Source organism: Sus scrofa, chromosome 2, assembly GCF_054392235.1.
Source record: "Sus scrofa isolate SSC_HxYL_T2T_F1_AM1 chromosome 2, Sscrofa_HxYL_maternal_Yorkshire_Landrace_v2.0, whole genome shotgun sequence".
Classification (NCBI taxonomy): Eukaryota; Metazoa; Chordata; class Mammalia; order Artiodactyla; family Suidae; genus Sus; species Sus scrofa.
In genome coordinates, this window is record NC_139384.1 from 10,007,499 (window position 1) to 10,020,044 (window position 12,546).

At 58.8% G+C, this 12,546-nt stretch overlaps 2 protein-coding genes across 2 annotated transcripts in view; one reads left to right on the forward strand and one right to left on the reverse strand.

Moving 5' to 3' along the window:
* SYT7 (synaptotagmin 7) overlaps positions 1-4,148 on the forward strand; it is a 64,955-nt gene extending 60,807 nt beyond the window's left edge. Inside the window, exon 13 of the mRNA XM_085010944.1 lies at positions 668-4,148. Within this exon, the coding sequence (XP_084867070.1) occupies positions 668-772 (105 nt within the window). The 3' untranslated portion in view covers positions 773-4,148. The remainder of the gene's footprint in view (positions 1-667) is intronic.
* A 3,486-nt stretch (positions 4,149-7,634) lies between these two features.
* LRRC10B (leucine rich repeat containing 10B) lies at positions 7,635-9,928 on the reverse strand. Its single transcript, XM_013994237.3, has one exon. It carries the CDS (start codon positions 9,679-9,681, stop codon positions 8,803-8,805), a length of 879 nt encoding a protein of 292 aa, XP_013849691.3. The 5' UTR covers positions 9,682-9,928; the 3' UTR covers positions 7,635-8,802.
* Positions 9,929-12,546: the final 2,618 nt, after the last annotated feature.

The following is a 12,546-nucleotide window of genomic DNA, read 5'->3' on the forward strand; positions in this document are numbered from 1 at the left end:
TGTCAAATGGGGATAATAACATACCTGCCTCACAGCTAAGGATTTGATGATCTAGGTAAAGTCCCTAGCTCAGTGCTCAGGACTAAGTGCCCAGGAGGTGGGATCGATTGTCAGTAAGGGGGAGATAGACGGTGCCCAACAGGTGGGGCAGGGAAGGGCATGGGAGAGACCTGCCTCCATCCCATCAGCCCCCCCAGCACAGGAGTTCCCGCTGTGGTGCAACAGATCGGTGGCAACTCGGGACGCTGGGACACAGGTTCGATCCCCAGCCAGGCACAGTGGGTTAGGGATCCAGATCTGGCGTGGCCACAGCTGCATCATAGATCACAACGACGGCTCGGATCTGATCCCTGGCCTGGGAACAGCCAAAAAAAAAAAAAAATCCCCCAGCACAAAATAGATCGGGAGTCTCATCTGGAGGGACCAGCCGTGCCTAGACTCCCGAGCAGAGGCCCAACAGGAAAAGAGGTCAGGCTGGTGGGAGACATAGGAGGGGGCCTTGTGGGGTAGGTTGTCGCTGCAGGCAGAGTCCCCTCCTCCGCGCCCCTGGTCCCCATGATCCCAGGCTGGGGCACCACTGGGGAAATGCAGTGTCACCAAGCGGTGAGGGCAAGAGGCCATGCCTCAGCGAGTGCCACTAATGCTGTCCTCTTCCCTTTCTCCCCAGATCTACCTGTCCTGGAAGAGTGGGCCCGGGGAGGTGAAACACTGGAAGGACATGATAGCCCGTCCCCGGCAGCCTGTGGCCCAGTGGCACCAGCTGAAGGCCTGAGTGGGGCCAAGGGAGGCCCAGGGGGCCAAGGGCCCGGGTCCCCATCATGCCCTCACCACTTTATGCACAACGCCCGGCCTGGCCCCCCTGCCATGGGTCAGGGGAGGATCCTGAGGGCTCAGCCAGGGAGGGGACCCAGGAACCAGTCGGGCCCCATGGCTAGGGAGAACCAGCCCCATCCCCCACCGGCCCAGCCCTGGGGGAGGGGCTCTGGGAGCCATTTTCCTGCTTTGCCCCTTTCCTTCCTGACCCACCGATGCTAAAGAAGTGGGGGGCGGGAAGCACGAGAGCCAGACAGGCAGACGGGCAGATCCCTCCAGAGGCCCGCCAGGTGGGCACCGTCCCCCGTTTTCTTTAAGGCAGTGCCTGGAGTGGAGAAAGGCCGCCCCCTCCCCAGCCCCAGGGTGGGCCCAGGAGGGGGGAGGTCGAGGCGTTTGGCCCCGGCTTGGCCAAGAGAGGCCCGTTCCAGGGCAGTTTCAGGGGCCGGCTGGGCCCTGAATGCCGAGGATAGTATATAGCCCGCTCCAGGGTCTTGGAGCCGCAGCCCTGTGTACTTGTGTTGTGTCCACAGTGTGTGTGTATACGTGTGCGTGCGTGCGTGTGTGGGGGTGAGGGTACTCGCTCCCTGTTTCCCTGGGCCGGCAGTGCTGAGAAGGATGCAGAGAGGGCAGGGTTTCTGAGGTGAGGTCCGGCTGGAGGCTGGGAAGTCAATACACAAAGCCAGCAGGTGGAGAGGAGAGGCAGCTGAGGGCTGAGCGGGGCCGGGATGGAGGAAAGGTAGGCTCGACCCTGGAGGCGGGCTGAGAACTGGGCTGCCTCCTTCTGTCCCCACCCCGCCACCAGCATCCCTCTCTGTGCTGAGAGCTCCCCACGAGCTCCTTCCCCAGCAATTTCATCTCTTGAACATTGTTTCGCACCATTTAGGCACCTACTTTGTGTATCAGATTCCACCAAGGACTCCCCTGCTCCCTTCCGTCTCAGGGGTCCCAAGCCCCCCTAGCTCTCTTTCCTAATCCCCTCAACCTTCCCACACATCCGGATCCCAGCCACGCTGGCAACCTTCTCCATCCTTTCCAGCTCCCTCCCCTTCCTCCTCTCTCCGTGTCTGGACAGACCACCCCTCCCTCCCCACCCCACACATCCCACACCCCTCCTTCCCCTCGTTCCTTGACCTTCCCCTCATTCCATCATGGTCTCTGATCTTCCATCACTTGACCTCTTCTGGGGCTGTCCTCTGATCCCCCCGCCCCGCTCCTGGTCCCTTAGAGCAGCTCCTTCTGCCCCCTCAGTTCAGGTAGAGGAGGAAGCCAAGGAAGATTCCAGAATTCCATGAGTCCTGAGGTTGCCCCACACGAAGAAGCTGCGGTTTCTCTGCCTCAGCTGCTACAGAGACTAGAACTGGCATCCCCTTGGAGACAGACGATTTGGGGATGATCCCTGCTTAAGCCCCATCATCCCCACGCGGGTACTTGTATTGATACAAGACAGCTGGCGACCGTCTCGAATCCAGGGGTCCCCAAGCCTGGGCCTGACATTCCCGGCACGCACCGCCAGGTGGCGTCCGGACACTACAGTCTGTGGACCAGATCCGGAACCACAGTTCCATTCCCGATGGGCCTGACACCCCGATAAAGAGACTCTGGAAAGGGTCCCCACTTAGGGGACACGGCAAAAGCTTAAGCCATTTGGAGCCCTTTCCCTTTGGTAGGCTTCCGCTGAGCTGAGCATTCTGCTCTGTGCAGTAAGACGCTCACATTTTTGCCCGTATCAAAAGTTTCTGACATAGAATCTCACACCCTCACCCCTACCCCCTACCCCAAGGATCTGGAGGAATATACAAAGTAGGTGAGTCATTTTGCAGAGTGAAGAGTGCTAACGTAAAGCAAATAGTCACCCACATTCTTGTAAATCCCCATTTTTCTATATGGTCGCTTTGCTTAAAATCGGGGTCTGCCCCAACGAACAGCACGGTCATTATCTGGCAGGCTGGGGAACCAGCTCCCAACGGGGATGGGAGGGCAGTGACTGCTTAGTGTGTGGAAGCGAAGAAAGGGTGCTGTTGGAAGCTTTGAGAAGCGGAGGGAATCTGCCATCCTGCATTCCGCCCTCGAATCCTGTGCCGCTCCACCCCGGAGGCTGGTGACGGATCGAGCCCCGCCCCAGGCGCCTGGGCATGCGGCCGCACCTTCCGGGATAGAACCGACTTGCATTGAATGGGTGGGGCAACTGCATCCAAGTTTTCCGAGCCCCGCCCACGAAGCTCTTAGCCAATCATAAACTGAGAGCCTCTCCAAGCAGTGCCTGCTCCAAATCCGACCCTACCCAGGCCCATCTATGAATCCGGCCTCGGGTTCTCCAACACCTGACTCGCAGCCTGAGCTCCGGGACGCGGGGTAGGGGTGGCGAGTGGTGGACCAAGGGCTGGGTGGGCTGGCAAGGAAGGAGGCTGGTGGTATGGGGCGGGGGCGGGGGCGGGGGAGGGGGGCGTCTAAGGCCAAAGGAAAACACGGAAATGGGGAATTTGAGGGTGGGGGGAGGGCACTGGAGCCCTGTCACCATCCTAGGACCTTGGACAAATCACCCACACTCCTGGGGCCTCAGTTTCCCCATCTGTAAAAAGATGGTAATAATACTTCACCTACCTCATAGGGGAGGTTGTAAGGCCGCCGTCACCTGGGGGTCGAGGCAGGATTCTGAAGGTGCTACCGGTGAGCAAAGTATTATTACCGCAGCCTGAGAGCAAGGCCCACCTGCCCCTCCCCTCACAGGGCCTCCAGGGATAGCCGAGGCCAGCCTGGGCCCATCTATCTCTTCTCCACTGTGTCCCCGGTCCCTTCATGAGCGCCATCTGCCATCTTTGTGGGCACCCTAGACTTAGTCGTCATCTTGTTCAGGTATCCTTTCTTGTGACATCTCCTCTTGTAACTGCTGTACAAATTCCACCTGCCCCAGGACCCCGCACCTGCCCACCGGCGCCAGACGCCAGGGAAGGGACAAGGAAAACAGCCACACACACAAAAAAAAAAAAAAGCCAAGGGGGGCCCTCAGAGTCCCCAGTCCCGCTGGGGCCCCAGGGGTGGGGATTGGTGGTCACTGTTTGTATTGTGTTTTGAGTCCTTGAGCGCAAGTGTTTTATAAAAAACAAAAACCCACCATCACCAAAAAAAAAAAAAAAAAAAAAAAAGAATTGCAGCAAAGAGTAATGAAGACAAACTGAAGAAAAAAAAAAGGGAAAAAAAACCATACAAAAATTTTCCACTACACGCACCCTCTAAGCCAGCAAGATTTCCTCTTTGCAAAATCATATTTTTGTGGGAATGGGCCCCGCTTTTTGTGGCAAGGCCCGTTCTAATTAATAAAGGATCGTGAAAAAGTAGGGCCTTGGCTGTGTTCCTCCGTGGGTCCTAGCTCTCCCTTACCCCCCAGGGGAGAGGCAGTGGGATGAGGGGGTGGGAAGTGGGGGGCGGGGGGGGGCTGAGTCTCCCCTCACCTGTCACCTTTGGGATTTGGCTTCACCGGCGACGAGGCCCTTCCAGCCCAACCTCAGGTTGAGAATATGACTGCCAGCTACCCTGAAAGCAGAGGAGAGGCCGCACCCCCTGGATCAAGCTGAAGCAAGTCTTATTGGGAATGGAGTCTCCTTGGGGCTTGAGGGGTGCCCCTCTAGCTCACCCAGCCTGACCTCCCCTCCCTCAGTTCCCTGGGGAACCTCATTCCCCTCCAAGGCAATTCAGACCAATCAAAAGAGGACCCTCCGCCTTCCCCGGCATCCCCTGAACTCATGGGACCCCTGTGCTTTCAGGCCAGCATCTCCTCTTCCTTCTGTTCCCTGCGGAATTCTGGGCCTGTTGGCTGGACCTGTGGCTTCTCTCCATCCTGTTCTGGTTTCATCCTTTAGGACTGGAAAAGTCTCTCCAACTCAAAAGAGCCCATCGCCAGTCCCAGCCTGAGAGCCTGGGAAGCTGGGCCCCAGTGTCTTTCTTCTCTGGACACAGTGGCCCCGAGGCGAGCTGTTTCCTCCCTCCTGGTCTCCCTTCCCTCCACCGGCAAAAGAGCAACAACCATCCCAACCCTTCCCCTTCCCTCCCACACAGCCTAGGGGAGGCCCAGGCCTGGCCCATCTCTGGCTGCTTCAGCATGAGGGGCTACATCTGTAATAGGCACACAGGACAGGAGTCTGTGGTCCTGCATCCACCTGCCACCCGCCCTGCCCACGCTCCAGAGTGAATGCCCCTGCCCCCAGCACCTCCTGCTCCCCAGCACCTGGGGCCAGCAGCCGCCTCCCGCACTGCACCAAGTACGCCCACTTGAAGCTGCCCACCCTCTCCCTTAAAGCCCCATTAATTTCTGACTGCTTGGTTTAAAGGTTCTGATCTCTGTCTTAGAGATTGGAGGGCGCCCCAGGGTCAGGTAAGTAGCCTCAAGAGCACTCCTTGCCAGGACTTCTGTTCAGGCTCACTCTGGAAAAACTAGGCTTGAAAGCAGGACAGCTGGGCCTGGCCGTGGGCTCAAGGCCTCACTTTGGACTTTGTTGCCTTTCTCCGTGGGGTCTGTCTTCACCCACGGCTGTGGAGACCCACCCATCCCTCCCTGTGCCTGGGACCACTGCCCTCTGGTATTCTGGCTCTCCTATAAGTCCCTCCTGCATTCCACTGCTTTCTGGAAGGCCATCTCGGGCCATGTCCTGCTCTCCTCTCCTTCCTCCGCAAAGACCACCAGAAGGGCAATGCTTGAATGCACTGTACGTCCCAGCCTGTGGCTCCCCTGACCATCTGTGTCCCTGGGAGATGGATGCCCTGCTCCCTGTGTCTCTGTCTTGCGTGTATGCGTTGTGTCTCATTTAGATTGTGAGCCCCGCTGGGCAGGGATCCCTGTCCAAATCCATGTTCTGTGTGGCACACCTGGGTGTGCTAATAAATGTCCATCCTCAGAACAAGAGTGCTGAGTGTCTTAAGGAAGCTTTGGGGAGTTCCTGCGGTTCAGCGGTCATGAACCTGACTAGTATCCATGAGGAATCGGGTTCGATCCCTGGCCTGGCTCAGTGAGTTAAGGATCTGGCATGGCCGTGAGCTGCAGTGCAGCTCACAGGTACGGCTCAGATCAGGCCAGAAGCTGCAGTTCCGATTGGACCCCTAGTCTGGGAACTTCCATATGCCACGGTGCAGCCCTAAAAAAATGGGGGGGGAGGAAGTTTGGGGGCAGATGACTAAGCAAGCCCATGTGGTGGCAGTGGGGGCAAGCGAGGTGCTCCTGGGCAAGGCCGCCAGCTCCCGAACAGCCCTGTTCTCCTGTTTTCTGAGGCCCTGTAGCCTGGAGGTCTGGCTGCCAGAAGGTTCCAGGAGGAAGATGGGCTACAATTCCCACTTATTCCATCCACACCCAGTCCTGATCACCAGCCACATCAATGGTTCCGGGGGTGGGGGACAGTCAGGGGCGGGTGGGCCAAAGGGGAACAGGGAAGGGTTAAGTGTTTGTGCCAGGCGCTCAGGGCAGAGGCCAAAGGAGACAGGGGACCAGAGAAGGCAAGGCAGGCTGTGGGGATGGTGAGGTGACAAGAGCAGAGGTTGCAAAAGGGCAAGGAACAGACCCAGGGAAGTAAATGATTTGCCCATAAATAGGTGTTAGGCCCCCTAACCCAGGGCTCGACCCACGCTGGGAGGGACAAGGTCTGTAGCCAAGCCTCAGACTCCTCTTGTTCCTTGAGAAGTCAGCCTCCAATCTTCCCCACCCTTCGAGCTCTTTGTGCCCATTGGAGCCCGTCACTCTTGCAAGCTGACGCCTTCAGATCCATCCCCAGCCTCCTCCACCCCCGGGCCCAGCACAGAGGCCAGAGAGCTGCTGGGCCAGGCCTGACCTTTGGGCTTCGTATGACATCAGCCCTGTTGCCATGGTGATAGTGGCCCAGCAGCAACTTCCCATGGGAGCCTCTAGGCTTGAGGTTTTACCATTTTCAATTTTTAAACTTTTTTTTTTTTTTTTTTTTTTGGTCTTTTTGTCTTTTAGGTCCGCACCAGAGGCATATGGAGGGTCCCAAGCAAGAAGCCGTGAAGGGAACGCCTAATTTTTTTTTTCTTCTGAATAATGAGGGAAGAAAGCAATGACTGAGTTAAGGAAAAAAAAAAAAAAAAAAAAAGGAGAGACAGAGAAAGAAAAAAAAAGAAGGGAGCCAGGGAGAAGTTCCCGTTGTGGCGCAGTGGTTAACGAATCCGACTAGGAACCATGAGGTTGCGGGTTCGATCCCTGCCCTTGCTCAGTGGGTTAAGGACCTGGCATTGCCGTGATCTGTGGTGTAGGTTGCAGACGCGGCTCAGATCCCACGTTGCTGTGGCTCTGGCATAGGGCGGCGGCTACGGGATTCGACCCCTAGCCTGGGAACCTCCATATGCCGCGGGAGCAGCCCTAGAAAAGGCAAAAACAAACAAACAAACAAAAAACAACGGAGCCAGGGAAATGGATAGAGGGAAGAAGAGAGTCACAGATGGGGAGGAGGGTGGATCAGTTCCAGCGAAAGAAGAGATAGACGTCAGCCCAGCTTGAGCTTCAAAAACATACTAAGAGTTCGAGAATCTGAGAATGAAGCTGGAAGAGACCAAGCAAGGAGGCCTGGGGGTAGAGGGGTAGGGTGACGGGCCTGCAGAAAGATCCAGCCAGACAAGACAGCAGTCTTGAGCCCCGAAGCCATTTGTGACTGAAGACAAGCCCTCGTTCCCCAGACGGGACACAACAGTTGGCCAGGGTCACTCTGACGCAGAGCTGGGGCACATGGACTGAGGGCAGTGCCAGAGGGAGCCCACGGTCCCCACAGCTCTGGGACCCAGTTCTCCCAGGGCTTATAAATAAACAGGCATGTGGGAAACGCACATTCTTTCTCCAAGAAATATAATTTATGTTTACAGCCAGTTTTTTTTTTTTTTTCTTCTTCTTCTTCCTAAAGAAAACACTACCATGTGGGGGCCCCTGCCCCGACAGTGTCCCTGAGTGTCCCTGGCCCTGGGCCCTCCTTCCATTATTGCTTGGATGGGAAAGATCTGGCCCTGGGAATTGCAGAGCGAGGCCCCCACTCCTCACCCCCGGAAGGCTGTCCCTGGTGACGGAGTGGAGACACACAGTGCTCGTCCCATGCCCCATGCTGTGCCAGCCACCCTGATGGTGCCCATTTAAGGGAATGGAGAATGCAGGCGGGGAGGGAGACGCTGGAGCAGCCTCCCAGAGCAGAGAGCCTCTCTCTCCGGTGCAGGAGGCCCTGGAGGCACAGTGGCTTCTTTTCAAACTTGACAGCTGGAAGGTTCGTGCTGTGGGGAAGGGAGGGAGAGCTCCCAGCAAGATTCCAGGTACAAGCTGGGAGAAGAGAATAAAAGGCGGGGGTAGAGACCTTGCCTTCGGAGTCTCCTCTTCCCCACACAAAATTGAGGGGGCTTGGGGAGGGAGGTATGTACCATGAGCCCCGGTGGAAGGGCAAGGGCGGCTACGGTGTTAGGGGCCCCATCCCAGTTCCGCACACCTGTCTGTCCTGCGCAGCAGCCCTAACTCCAAGCCCCTGCCCCGGGGCCAGGCCTTCCTCTGGGGGCAGTTCTGCCTCACACCGGCATGTGGTCCACCCCGGAGGTAGTGGCTCCAGCACCGGAAAGGGTGGACCCCGAAGATCCAAACTCCAGAAGGAGGGAGGTTGGTGGGCGCCCTGGGCATCCAGACAGCCAGGGTGATGATTCCATGGTCACTGGTGACCCTGGTCCCAGGAGGAAGCTGGTACCTTGATTGTGCAGTGAGTGACCCCATGAGGGACCAGACTCAGCCACAGGAACTGGACGGGGCTGGGACTTCTTGGCCTGCCGGCCACCCAGAGACCAGCCAGGAGGCAGTCTTCTGGCTACCCTGGAATGTCTGAAGATGGCCCCCAGGGCTGCCTGGCCCCGGCAGCTCGACCAAAGTGACCCCTCCTCTGGCCCTAGTAGGGGCCCAGAGTTCCCACAAACCTTCCCTGAGCCCCTCCTCCCAGAGTGGCCAAAGCCCATCACCCCCGGAGCACAGGCTCAGGTGCCCAGTCCTGGAGCTGCTTCCAGGGCGTGGAGGCTGCCCCGGGGGGGGCCCAGAGCCCGAGAGCCACCGCCCCCTATGAGCAGGTCTTCTTCCTCCTCATCCTCAAAGGTCCGCACGGGGCGCCGTGGCGGCGGCCGGGGCGTGGGCTCGTCGCGCTCGGCCATGCGCTCGACAGCGCCCTCGCCCACAAGGAAGACGGTGTCGGCGACGCGCGGGGGCCCAGTGACCGGGTTGTGATCGTAGGAGAAGACGCGCAGGGCGCGCAGCGGATGCAGGTCCGGGAAGCCGCCCAGGCGGTTACGGTCCAGGTCGAGGATGTGCAGGCGGCCCATGCGTAGCAAGGCGGGCGGGAACTCCTCGAAGCGGTTACCGTAGAGCCAGAGGCCGCGCAAGCCAGTCATGCGCGGCAGCTCCGCGGGCAGCGCGCGCAACCGGTTGTCGCCCATTTGCAGCGACTGCAGCGCCACCAGGCGCAGCAGCGGCCGCGGGAATCGCCTCAGGAAGTTGCCCTCGATCCAGAGGCAGCGCAGGCTTTGCAGCTGCGCGAAGTCGGCCGGCAGCGCCAGCAGCCGGTTGCCGCCCAGGTAGAGGCGCGTGAGGCGCGGCAGGCGACACAGGCCGTCGGGCAGACGCTCGAGTTTGTTGAAGTCGAGCGCCAGGATGCGCAGCTCGCGCAGCTCCTCGATCTCCTCGGGCAGCTCGCGCAGCCCGGTGCCGCTCACGTACAGTTTCTGCAGGCGGCTCAAAGCGCACACAGCACTAGGCAGCCGCCTCAGCCGCCTCCCGCTCAGCTCCAACTGTTGCTCGCCGTTGCGCAGCTGCTCCTCCGCGTCCGACGGCAGCTCGTCCGGCGTGGACTCGGCAATGCCCATGGTCACCGGCCCCGGCTGGGGCCGCCGCCGCCGCCCGGCATCGCCCCGCCCTGGCGGCTCCCCGGCCTCCTCGACGGGACCGAGGCCGCGCGGGCGCCGGGGCCCCCCGCCCCGGCCTGCCCCTGCGCCGGGAGGGGGGCCGTTCCGGGCCGGGAGGAGGCGCCCGCCCGGGGCCCCGCCGCCGCCGCTCTCCGCGCCCGGCCGCCCGCCCTCGAGCTTCCCCCTCTCCCTCCGCCGGAGGCCGACTGGCTTGGGTTAGCGCTGACTCGCAGCTTGGAGACCCGTCGCCCTGGCAACCCCCGACGCGCGGGCGGCTGCCAATGAGGTGGCGGGAAGGCGGGGCGGGGCGGAGCCAAGGTGCCTCCAGAGCAGGGTCCCTGCGCCCAGTTCCCTTGTCCCGCGTTCGCAACCGACCAGCCCCAGAGCCCGCGCTCGCCAGGGAAACCTAAGATCCCTCCCTGCAAACCTGGCGCGGTGTCAACACAGACCCGACGACCGACGCTGTCTACACTTCCAGCCGCAGCAAGCTCTTCGGTGTACGGTTGTGTGGGTCCAGAGCTGCAAGTCTAAGAAGGAACTGAGGACCAAAGAAACGCCGGCCCGCGACCCAGGACTCTGGACAGTGGCTCTGGTGGAGGGACTGAGAGGCGTGGTCATTGCCGGCCGTTTGTGCCCAGCGTCGTGCGCCCAGGCTTCCCGCCGCGCTCAGTTTAGGATAGTAACTCAGAAGTGTTCCTTTATGGGTCACAAGAGAGGATCTGCGGAGACCGGGTTTGGCTCTGCCGCGCCCCTCCCCGCCCCGGACACCCTCAGTGCACAGCAGGTTCCGGGTTAGTGCACTCTCACCCGGCTCTCCTGCCATGCCCCACAAAGCTCGAGGTCTGTGTGTCGCTGCGGTGGGAGACTGGAGCGCCTGAGTGCCTTTGAACGCCACTGACGGTGACCCCTCTCTTTCCATAATTCTTCCTCTTGCACATGTTCCCCAACAGCCTTTTGGCCCCCTCCTTCTCCGCTTGAGGACCCTCAGAACTCCCCTGCCAGAGCTGCTGACAAAAACACTCCCTCTGGTTTATTGCCATCCTGCCATGTGCCCAGCACTGTGCTGAAAGCTTTGCATTGACTCCTTGCCACAGCCTATGAAGTGGGTAGAAACTGAGGCTCCAATTTTAAAGATGGAGAAACTGAGGCTCTGAGAGGTTTGACATAGCGGAGTGACTTGCCCAAGGTCACCCCACGGGCTAGTGGCTGGGATTGGAAACCAGGCAGTCTGATTCTCCAGCTGGTGCTCTGAACCAGGTATCACGCCAATAAATGGAAACAAGCATGACTCTACCTGTGACCGTGAATTTTCTCACAGCAGAGCCTCTAATTCATGACAAAGGCGTTATTAATGCCATATGAAAGATGAGGAAGGAAAGTGACCCCAGAGGGATTAGGCAACTTGCTTAAGGTCACACAATGAGTAGAGGATCCAGCCAGGGAGTCAGGTCTGCAGGCTCCATGCTTCCACCATCCTGCCTTCCCACCTCCCCTTGAACCCCAGCTGGTGGGACCATGTAATTGGCTGAAGGGACAGTCCTCTGGACAGCACCTCACCCTTTGACTCCCCCCCAATCCCACTCGCTGCAGGGAAGGAAGAAGGCCAGCTCAAGGGCGGACTGCAGCAGCCAATGCAAGGAGAGGGTGAAAACCACACACCCCCCAAATGTAAGCTGCCAGGGCAGGCAAGCTTGTCTCCTTCCTGCTGGTGCCATGTCTGGCATATAGTGGGGATTTAGTGAAAATTATTTTAAAGTACAGAGGCAACTTCACATGCAGGGACATGCATAGGTTTATAAGTATACAGTTTGGTAAGTTGTTTTTGTTGTTTTGCTTTTTTTCAGAGCCGCACCCACGGCATATGGAAGTTCCCAGGCTAGGGGTCGAAGTTGAGCTACAGCTGCTGGCCTATTCCAGAGCCACAGCAACACAGGATCCGAGCTGCTTCTGTGACCTACACCACAGCTCACGGCAACACCAGATCCTTAACCCACTGAGGGAGGTCAGGAATCGAACCCACAACCTCGTGGATCCTAGTCGGGTGCGTTAACCGATGGGAATTCCTGTTGAGTTTTGATAAATGTATACACTGTGTGACAGTTCCTTCACTCCGAGTCCCCTCGAGCCTGCCTCTTCCAGGCAACCCCCAACTCCCAGAGGCAACCAGGATCCTGATTTCTATCCTCATGGATCAGTTTCGCCTGCTCTTGAATTTTGTATAAATGGAATTATTCAGTGTGTATTTTTGGGGGGGGGGGTATCCTGGCTTCTTTACTCAGATGTTATATATTATATATTATATATGTGTTGGCTAAAGGAATGAAGAGGCAGAGCAACAGCAGTTGTGATCTGGCAAAGGGTGCCATGGGGTGAATAGGTGGACGAGGGACACAGAGACAGAGGTTTTGCTCTGAGCCAGGAACTAGCCTCGGACCCCTGTCCTGGAATGAAGACTAACCGGATGCAAGCTGAGGCAGAGGACCCAGGCAGAGAATAAATGGAGCCCAGATACCAGATCTGGGGTGTAGGAGGACTCTGAGCCCCAGCCAGAGGGGCTTCCAGTTCCTTCCAGACCTTGACTAAGCCCCAATCCAACTCTCTCCCTTCCACCCATTCAGGAGAACTTCTGGGATGAAGCGAGACCTCAGTGCCCAGGAAGCAGAGGAAAGCGCAGCCAAGTGGCCGGAACAAGAATGAGCACCTCCCCACCCCCACCCCCACCCATTGCTGCGTCCCCTCCCCCAGCAGCTTCCCCGAGGGAACATTTGCTGTGGAGGAGGAAGCCCAGGCAGCCCCCCTCACCACATGCTCCGAGCTGGCACTCCA